The sequence below is a fragment of the Pterocles gutturalis genome, unplaced genomic scaffold (genome assembly GCF_000699245.1).
Source record: "Pterocles gutturalis isolate BGI_N339 unplaced genomic scaffold, ASM69924v1 scaffold32591, whole genome shotgun sequence".
NCBI classification, from domain to species: Eukaryota; Metazoa; Chordata; class Aves; order Pterocliformes; family Pteroclidae; genus Pterocles; species Pterocles gutturalis.
In genome coordinates this window covers 15,086-25,663 of record NW_010101554.1, presented here as the reverse complement: position 1 = coordinate 25,663, position 10,578 = coordinate 15,086, and the positions used below count along the sequence as shown (strand labels likewise).

At 38.7% G+C, this 10,578-nt stretch overlaps 1 protein-coding gene across 1 annotated transcript in view; it reads right to left on the bottom strand.

Moving 5' to 3' along the window:
* Window positions 1-7,874: 7,874 nt before the first annotated feature.
* BICD2 (bicaudal D homolog 2 (Drosophila)) overlaps window positions 7,875-10,578 on the bottom strand; it is a gene marked incomplete at its 5' end in the record, with an annotated part of 17,412 nt that continues 14,708 nt past the window's right edge. The window contains one exon of the mRNA XM_010083857.1: window positions 7,875-8,469. Coding sequence (XP_010082159.1) covers window positions 8,163-8,469 — 307 coding nt within the window. The remainder of the gene's footprint in view (window positions 8,470-10,578) is intronic.

Here is a 10,578-nt window from a genome sequence, read left to right as displayed (position 1 = left end):
AAATGAACAGTTGTTCTTCCTTCTCTCCCTAAATAGATAGGTTTGTAATTCCTCAAATACATTACTGTTTGAGAAGCAGAAAGAATCAGTTTCAAAAAAGATAAAAAATACTGTTACTGAGAATAATGGATCATGCAAGCCCTAGCAAGAATTTATTTTTAAAAAATCTGCTCTTTTGGTATGCATGATCTTTTTAAAACTAGATAATAAATCATCAGTTTTCAAGCTACTCCTGCCTGTTAAACATGTTACAGTATTTTACCAGACATTCACAACTCAAATGTCCACCTCCTGACATTTTTAAAAGTAAACTCACAGAGATAGTTTTTTAAAAATAAAAGTTGTTCAAAATTCTTGCAACATCAAGTGAATTCAGCAGGTACATTTTTGGCCTTTGCAGAGTGTCCTTCTAACCCAACATTTGATTCAGTAAAAAGCCCCAGTATTCATGGGTTCTGCCCAGAAAGTAATTTTCAGCTTAGTTAACCAGCGTTGACTCTTACTTGCTAAGCCAGTGGACATCTGGATTTGCATGCTTATAACTCACCTCAGCCTGGCTCCAATTCACTTCATCTGTATGTAGCTAACTCAAGTTTTGCTTATGTATGTCGCCTTAATCGGCAAGTAGTACGTCACATATATTGTCCTAGTTCAATATCAGCATAGATTGGGTTTTGAGTAAATTTTAGACTTTCTCCCAGGTTTTCTCCAGCATAATCACAAAAATCAGCTTTCATTACATTGCTCCCACTTGGTCTATGATCTTTACTTCAGAAATACTCTCCTTTAACATGTAGAACCAGATCCAGCTTGTTTGTTGGCCTTTTTTTTTGTGTTTTTTTTTTTTTAAACACAGTTGCTGGATCTAAGACATTGTACAACTGCTGGGTAACTAAGTGATCAGATTTGATAACTTAGAGCAGCACGTCCCAAAGTCCCAGGGTTGGATCGGGGAAGGCTGGCTGATGCAGATTCAATGTACACAATCCGGTCTCAGATTACCTTGGGAAATACCATGCTCAGGAAAAAAAAAGTTCACTCTGCAGCTGTGATAGCTCCTTCTTGTGGAAATTTGCCTTTGCACTGAGAAGCAGCAGCCCCTCTCCTTTACTGGGAAAGGATGGCACCTCTCTTGGAAGAAAAGAGAGGAACAGGATGAAGTAATCTTTTGAGTAGTTTGCATCTGAGCGTTTTTCCCAGCAACCACTAACCCATGTGTGCTTGAAGCTTTCATATATAACCATTTGATACTCAAAACAATCATATACTCAAACTAATCATATTAACTAGCCACTTTGCTTGGGTTTGAGCCCACAGAAGTGATCTATAGTCTTTTATTGTTTTTGCGAAGTCCTTGGGTGGAAAAATACAGGTCCTGGTCCTGTAGGTCAGTCTACATCATCAACCTTTAAAAAACACAAGAGAGTGAATATATTTTTGAAACCGTAACTTCTGTAAATATTGTGTGGCTGAATTTTACCATCTTACCCAGTGGGATCTCCAAAAAACACTTATGTCTTAATTTTCTTCACCTTCATCCCACAAAACTAGGTACATGGGGACTTTCAGGTCTGCTTCTCTTTAGCCATCTAAATATGTCTGGAAATCTGCACTATTCCTCCTCTGGGAAGTTAGTAGCTTGTTCTCAAGCCTTACTTGGAAGAAACAAATGATCACTACTGAATTACTGAACCCGTGGCGAGCAGCAGTGTTACATTAGCTGGCAGATTCCTTTCCCAGAGACTAAATACAGCAACATCTGCAGTTTGGAATGCGGCTGGGACCCACCTTCCCAGCTCAGCGCAGGCGACATGCCCTCCGGGCACTGTGCTTTTCTGCACAGAAAAGAGACAATCAAATTGATGTTTTTATGAACAGCCATTCACTAGACAAGCTTTTAAGCTAAATATTCTCCTTCTCTTGTTTTCTTATTTTCTCACTGAAGCATTTTTGAATGGCGCTGTTTCACTATTCCAGCAGGTCTGTTCTTGTTCTTTGTCCTTTGCGTGCACGTGTATTTATAAAAGGTTTCTCTCTCAGGTCACCTTCCAGATAAAGCTCCCATTCCAGCAAACACAAAAAATCAGAGCATGTGTCCTAGCACATATGTTCTATTACTTTATTGCACACAACTGAAGAAGTATTTTCAATGCCTGAGTAAAACCTGTCGCATTGCTCTCCAGTCCCAATACAAATTCTGTTGGTTAGCTGGTGCAATGCAACTGACTGCTACCAGGTGCAGCAACAAAAAGCAGAATAGTTCTAGGAATCCTGCCTGGGGACAGAAGAGTTGTTAAACGATAGCATAAAACTGTATTTAATATTTCTAGGGGACAAGATCAAGTCATCTATCCAGCAACATCCTTGCATTGATGGGGCAAACCTTAGCCTCTCCCTCAGCCTTTAAGCATACTCCCTCAGGGGATTTTTGTTTGTTTGTTTGTTAATTCTACCGGATACACATCATCTTAACGCATTTTTGAGAGGATATGAGAAATGAAGATGTCATTTCAGGAAGACTTGTCACCACTGCCACCAAAAGCGTTGGCCCTACCCTCCCCTGTCCTGTCCTAGTGCCAGTGTTCGCACGGCTGTTCAGTGAGACGTTAAACCAGTCTGATACTGGCCCAAAGGAACCCAGGAAAATCTCACGGAACAGCACAGAGATGGTGCTCCCCAAATATGAGCACAAATAAGTTATTTTCTAGTTCTGCAGCAAACTTAGTCTGAAGTTTTCAGTTTCTCTCAGATAAAAATTAATATTTATCACCACACTGAAAATAGAATCACAGAATCGTTAAGGTTGGAAAAGACCTCAAGGATCATCAAGTCCAACTGTCAACCCAACACCACCTAACTCACATAGAATCATAGAATCATTAAACAGCTTAAGACGACTGACTAATTAACAAGGCACCTTCTTAAAACGTGAAAACAACAAGCAGAAAACGTGATTCCTTTTCTCTTTTATTGATACTGCCAATGTGACTACCTTTACGCAGGCAGATTGCTTTCCTACATTAAACGTTTTTTGATTAATTTGGAAGTAATGTTTTGCTCTCTATGCCTCCTAAGGTTATCCAATTAATACACAGTTATACTTTTAAGAAGCTTCCATATTTTCTCTTTAACATTTTTTTTTCCCCCAGATCTGTGTAAAGGTTACTTGGCAAGAGAATACATGCATATGACGTTAAATGGAGACCAATCCACCACTAAAAGGTAATGCACATAAAACATAATACAGTACTTCGACATCATTTCAAATAAATACCCACATAGAAATGTAGTAATTTTAAATGCAACAATATTTCTTATGAATCAATACTGTAACAGAAGATGGAAATATAAGTCCCCACATCTAGGAATAATAATGATTTTTTCCAGCAAACAGAAATCTTTTTCCCCGCTGTCAATGTTATTTCAATTTGTACTTCTTTTGAGGAGTGGGAAGGCTCCCCCCCACCAAGTACCAATTTAATAATTCGCGTGAGCCTCAACAAGCAGTAGAGAGATGGGTACAGCTTGTTGATGCACTTCTCCATTTCTGTTTCCTGAAATTACAATGATAAGATACAACATGCAAGAGAAGATATCAATGCTTTGTTGTTCACATTTGCAAACAATCCTATGGTTAACTGCATCCACCACCATACAAAGCTAACATAACACCAATATTCCTGATATGTTCTCTGTCCTGTTGCCACAAATGTGTTAATACATCTTGCTCGTTTGTTCAACGTGAGTCCATTTCATTCCCAAAGTGTACTCAGGTTTGTTGTGTTTTGTTTTTCTTTTTCTCTATACCCCTGAATTTGCAAGGATTTGCATGATGAAATATCATTGACTAACAGAATTTTTTACAATTCCTTGAATATATAATCTCTATAGTAAGACTACCCATTAAAAATGTGCGAAAGGGGAGTTCACTTTGCACTTATTGCTCCACGACTTTAATAAATTCCAAACCAGCCATTCCATTCCTTCTAAGTTACAGGACTTAGACTAAGCTATTCTAGGAGTCTCCCTTAAAATGATTAAAGGCACTACTGGCAATAATTAATGACAGAAAGGCGCTGATACATAACACCCTATCACTGACAACTTTAGAATTTTTCTGTCTAAATGTACCATAATTTGGCACAATAAAATGAAAAAGTAACAAAACAATTCCAATTTGGAATTTAACAGGTATAGTTGTATAAAATTCTGTTAATCAATAATACTTCAACTTCCTAAAACCCAGGAATTCTGGAATTTATAGGTAATACTACTTATTTAATATTTTTTCAAGTGCCTATTACTGTTTTAACCAGAGCAAAGTCAAGTTTTCTTCTTGTTACATTGAACTATTCCTAAGAATAATAATACAATATGAAAAAAACCCCAGAATTTGAATACCCTGGATTTCTTAATGAACATGGCAGTTAAAAAAAAAAAAATCAGTAATTTGAACATATAAAGCTTAACATTTTATAATAAAAAAAGCTGCTGAAGCACAGCACACAGTTTAGCAGAGCTCCTGGTTCTTGTTGAAACTCTTTTCTAATCACAATCTAGAGCCCCCCAAAAAATCTCTGCCACATGCTGATGTAGAATTAAAAAAAAATCACAAGCCCAAATTGGAAAGACACTACGAGCACAAACCACTGCATTTATATAAACTCTCCTACATAAGGAATTAAAGAAGCTAAAGAAAAATATCAAAATATCGAAAGTGCACAGGTTTAACAATCAGATAAAAAATGAGCATCTGCAATGAAATACGAAATTCCCCCATCGAACATTTCTAGTAGATCATAAACGAATACGGTGATCGTTATATTTGAAGTAGGTTTCTTCAGCACTTGTAAGTTTTCTTACTGCAGCAGCACTCACAGATAAAGCTCGTTTGTTTTATACCTTCAGACATAAAAGGAAAGTTTCAGGTAGTATATAGGAAAAGGTGTTTTCAAAAGTTAGGATTCAGGTCAGTGGTTTCCTTTCTTTGTGCAATGGGCTACCACTTTTAACCACAGTGAGAGAGGCTAAGAAATGCTGTTGCACTGTTGGAAAGGCCATCTCCAGGGACTACTCTACAGCTGAAAAACGGAAAAATAAAATAGCATTAGGGAAAAAAAAAATCAGTGCTTATTTCTCAATTAAAGAACCGAAAACAATGTGCTGCAAAAGCAGGTTAGTTGGTTGAGGGTGTCGTTAGCTCACTGGGGCAGAAGCAGCCGTTTCGGCTCTCAGGTGCTTTCCAAGCTGATGAAACGACGCTTTCTGGGCTGAGCCTGGAAGCAATAGCTTTGCAGAAAGAAGGTTTCTTACAAGTACTGAATAAAGCTTTGCTGTTCAAGCACAATTTAACAGCAATGAAGTGCAAGAAACATTTTCAGTGAAGCTTTAGGTTCTCCAGAAACATGCAGGTCAGTGTATCATGCAGGCCAATGCAGAGAATATCATTCAGAAGAAAAGCCTGCTTGCAGAGGTAGGTGATGGCTTAAGAAATTTTCCATGCTTTATCCCAACCCATTGACAGTGATACGAAAGACTCACAGCAAACGTACGTTTCAAGAAATTGTTCATTGAGAATGACAAGATTCAGTCTTCAATATTATCTGTTAGCAGGAGCAAGCCACCTTACCACCATTCCTCATTTCTTTTTATAACAGGTGCTACGAGAAGTTAAACTATAACCTTGACAAGTTCAAATAGCACTCAAGTAAGATTCTCAGAAATGAATGAAGATGGATATGACTACTAAGACTATTGGGCTAATAGCAAAATTGTTCATACTTGGAACTGAAAGCATGAGCCGAGACTGACAGTAAGAGTCACTGTCTGGTAACACTGAAGCCTTTACAGAAAGTTCCAGCTCATGTGAAAAAAACCTAACAATGCATTCAATTAGTTTCTCCAATTTACCTTTTTGCCATTAGTATTTTGCAAAAATACTGCCATTAGAGACACAGAAGCAGTGAAAACTCTATTAAAGCTCCCTACCATAGTGGAAGCAAAATTGCAACTTGTTTCTATTGGAGCAGAGAAAGTTAGCACTCAAATGCCTGCTTTTACAAAGTATTTTAAAATTATACTTAATGCAGGAATGAGACGAATAAAGGCCATTTGGAAGATTGTGCAGCAAAGAAGAGAAAAGCAGGATTGAAAATTGTTAAAAAATGTCTCGCTTCTAAAATATCAAACCTGCTATTTAGCAATATTAAAGCTCAAATTCAGGAGAGTTCAGTATTTCTAAAAAAAAGTAATAATAGATGCACAGGGCCTAGTTTCTAAAGCCAGAATTGCTATTTGTTTAAACGTCTCAAGCAGTGATGTCTGAGCAACATATTAGGCTTAAATCCCTTGGGTTTTTTTTCCTCTTTTCAATATGGCTAAATGCAATTCTGGCATTGGTCTGTGCCATTCTGATGTTTCCCAGCTTTGGAGCAAGGTTTCTATAATGCCACTTCTTTAAAGTCTCATTGTATGAATTTAGAAGTCTTCCCCCACCGTCCTCTAATATCTGGGAAGGCAAAACCCCATGTGGTTTCCCCTCACTGGGAGAACACGCCGTGCTCCGTATTACCTTCCTTTAGTACTGGGATATCTCCTGGCTACTTATAGGCAGAGCGGCAATGCACGGGAAGCAAGCTGCTGATCACCCATCAGAAATGGCCGTGAGATGAGGCAGTACCACACCAGGAACAGCAGAATGGCTTTAGAAAACATCACTATGAAGCAGACAACCGTGCAGGCTCGCATTGCTTTTAGTAATACTATAGGCATACAAAATTATTTGAAAGAGTACAAAATGAACAGGGCTTTACATTAAAATAAAGTGTGAGGCTAGGCACTTGAAAACTCTGGTTTAAAGAAAAAAGTGTGCCTTGTTGTGCTCCACAGGTTTTCAACAATTTTAGAAGCAACATTTTCAATCTTTTTCTCTTATGTAGGCACCAATTATGAAGTACACTTTCATGTTATCAAACATATTGTAGTTAAGTGGCTAAAAAGGCCCCTTAAAAGTTCAATAGCAGACAATGGTTTATTTGCTTTTAAAGATTAATATGTATACTAAGCTACTTCATAAATAATTATTAGCAGGATGATCTGGTTCAATTTCCTGTGCCTATAATGTAGAGCCCTGTGAAACATGTGCTTGCATAAGGAATACAATATCTTTTGTGTATTAAAGAAAAAAAACAAACAATCAGAGCTCTGAAATACTATCCTATTTAGATTAACACTGAAAGCTGAGAAAAACTGTTTTGTGACTGACAATACTAGATCCTAGTCCCATCAATTCTACACATACATGTTGTGTGGCTACAGTAATACATAAAACAGATTCTTTCCAAAGTGTTATGCTTGCAAGGAGCAACATGAGACCACAAAGATCCTTTTCAAGACATGACACTTTTCCACAGCACAACTTCTTCAAGTGGAACTGTCTACCAGGTAGGATCCCAATTGTTAAAATTTGAAGTTTGATATCAGATGGGGTAAATATTGCATATTTTTAATATATATGTGCAAGTTTCTTCTGGTTAACCCTCTGAAGAGAAGGAAGCAGAGTGTAAATAATGTATCCTACCAAGTTTTTTTCTATCTTTTATACCCTATAAAAGCTTTAGGACTTTGGTCAGTGGTGATACGACAGCAAGTTCTTACTATCTGCCACAACAGGCAAATTAAGTTTGGTTCCAGTTTCAAAATGCCTTGCATTTTCAAGACATACCTCTAATTTTAACATTTGCTTTTCACCACTTCTTAAGCCACAATAACAAGGAAGGTTTTCTGTCTGTTTCTGCCTGTGAAAGCATTTATTGAAGTATGCTGCAACCCTGGTGAAAGGATCACATTTGTGCTATATAAACTACAAATAGTAGCACCAGATATACTATATCAGGTGTACGCTTTTAACACTTACCATAAACAGCAAAACTCATATATGTTAATTGTGGAAACGGCTAATTCCTTTCCACTATTAACTTGTTAATAGCATCCCCACACTTATGGATTAGTTACAGTTAAGACCACCATAATACAATCTGTATTACCTGGTTCAACAACATACTAGTACAAGCCAACTCACTGCGACATTAGATAGTGGGGATTTACGCTGACAGTTACAGCATAACATAAGATGCATAATATGATTTTTCTACACACCTGTCCTAGTCACAATAGATTTTATATTTTTCACTACAAAAAACCTGGTTGTTAAGGACAGATCCTTCAGACCTGTCTCCGCAGGACCGAATATGACTTACACTAGGGTTACTGCTCTTGGCTTTGGAGGCAGATTTTGTGCGCACCCTTTTGGACTGCTCGTGGTCTAGCTCCAAATGTTCCAGGCGCTGGGTCAATGCCAGTTTCTGCTGGATAGCCATTCGAAGCAAGGAGTTCAGAGTCTTCTTCTCATCCTCAGCTGCTGCAAGCTGCCGCTGCATTTCATCCAGCTGTGTGACATATTCGTCACATCTGTAATGAAATATATCAATCTTTAGCAATCCTGTTTCCATCTATAAAACATGAATCCCTTGTATCCGGCTGATATTAGCAGAGTGATAGCTTTGCAGTTGCTTGCATACACACTTTCTAAAATAGGAACTTCAATCAAACCTGTAGAAAAATCACAATTACTTTTCACTGGGGTTCTTACAAGCCCACACCCAGCACTTACTTTCATGCCCTTCAATAAGTAGTATAATTAACAGCATCCTTAGATAATGAAAGTCTGGAGCCTGCTGTAAAAGTACTCATATCTGAAGATGAGTAAGACGTCCTTCCACAGCGAGTAGAGACAATGCAGCAAAATCACTTTTTTCTCTACTTGCACAGAGACCACAATGGTTGTAAGCTTTAGGCTGGAAGGGCAGTCCGAGGGGAATGGCAGGAGTGCTGAAAAATGACTAAACTGGCTCTTAATACCATTTGATGGACACCTGAACTTCATAGTTTGTTACTTTACACATGGAGTACAAACAATAAATTTTCAGTGGTGACTGAACAGCATTGTGGAAAAACAAACTTCTTTCATAATTCTACTTTAACCTACTCTGATTCTTGATGTAAAAATTCTATAAATAGTGTTTTATCACTGTTTCCTCTATAGCAAGTGGCCTTTATAGAATTGTTTTCACCAGAATTAATTCTAAGTCAATCAAACAAAGGAACTGAGTGTTACTGGGAACCCTGTGGGGGAAGCTATACGAATGGCTGCAAGCTCTTTCATCTACAGACATTTTCACTGAGCTTGGAAGATACTTAACTTCCAGAATGCATCATAAACAATTTAACAAATGAATGTCTTTACATGTACATGCATATTTACTGCAAATAGCAGATCGATTATGTGTATGGGTAGAAAAATAAATATTCATAAGTACCAGCTGGAATTTACAATGGCCACATCTGAAAAATACAACTTCCTCAGAAAAGCAAAACTAACAGCAGAGAAGTTCCTTCTAACATCAAAATGGAAGAGCCCCTGACTTTGAGGGACATTTATCATCATTAAGTAACATAAAGCAGACTGGGAAAAAAGAAAAAAACCCCACAAACCAGAACTGAATTCACATGCAGATTCATCAGTTCTGCTCTCCCTGACTTCAAATATCAGGGTTATGCCTATATTGCTAATTACATTTGCTGGGGAAGAGAAAAAAGGAAACCACAGAATTTAATTTTTTACTACATACGGAGATTAAAGACTAACCCAGAAATATTCACATAAAACCTGCGTAAACTACAACTGCAACGTAGCTTAGCATACCAGAAGACTTTGACTTTAGGGCCACTATGTGAGCAGGAATCTGTCCTCTCAAACCCCTGTGCATCCTGCTTGAGTCTCTCTCATACTGTGGAACACAGTGGAAAAACAGCATGAGGGGCTTATCTTTTTAAAATACAAGACCAGGAACCTTAAACTTGCTAGAAGCCTAGCACCTGCCCTTTTCTCTTCATAGCTAGATGGACCTTACCAGGCAAAATCAATCCATACCTCTGTGAGTGGAAGCAGACTGAGGGCCAGATCTTATCCAACTTACCATCAGTGCTAGAGATGAACATGGACTGAAATGGCCCTTGGAAGCCTGAAAAGATGAGCATAAATCTTGCGAGTGGTGGCACCAGCTCCAAAATGAGGGCACAGCTATAGAAACGAATAGCTCACAGCACAGAATCCCAGAATGGTTTGGGTTGGAAAGGACCTTGAGATCATCCAGTCCTACCCCCTGCCATGGGCAGGGACACCTCCCACTAGCCCAGGTTGCCCAAAGCCTCATCCAGCCTGGCCTTGAACCCCTCCAGGGATGGGGCATCCACAGCTTCCCTGGGCAACCTGGGCCACTGCCTCACCACCCGCACAGTGAAGAATTTCTTCCTAATATCTAACCTAAATCTCCCCTCTTCCAGTTTAAATCCATTATCCCTCGTCCTGTCACTGCATGCACTTGTAAAAAGTTCCCCCCTCCCCCATCTCTCCTGTAGCCCCCTTTCAGCACTGGGAGGTGCTGGAAGGTCTCCCCGGAGCCTTCTCTTCTCCAGGCTGCACACCCCCAACTCTCTCAGCCTGTCCTCGCACGGGAG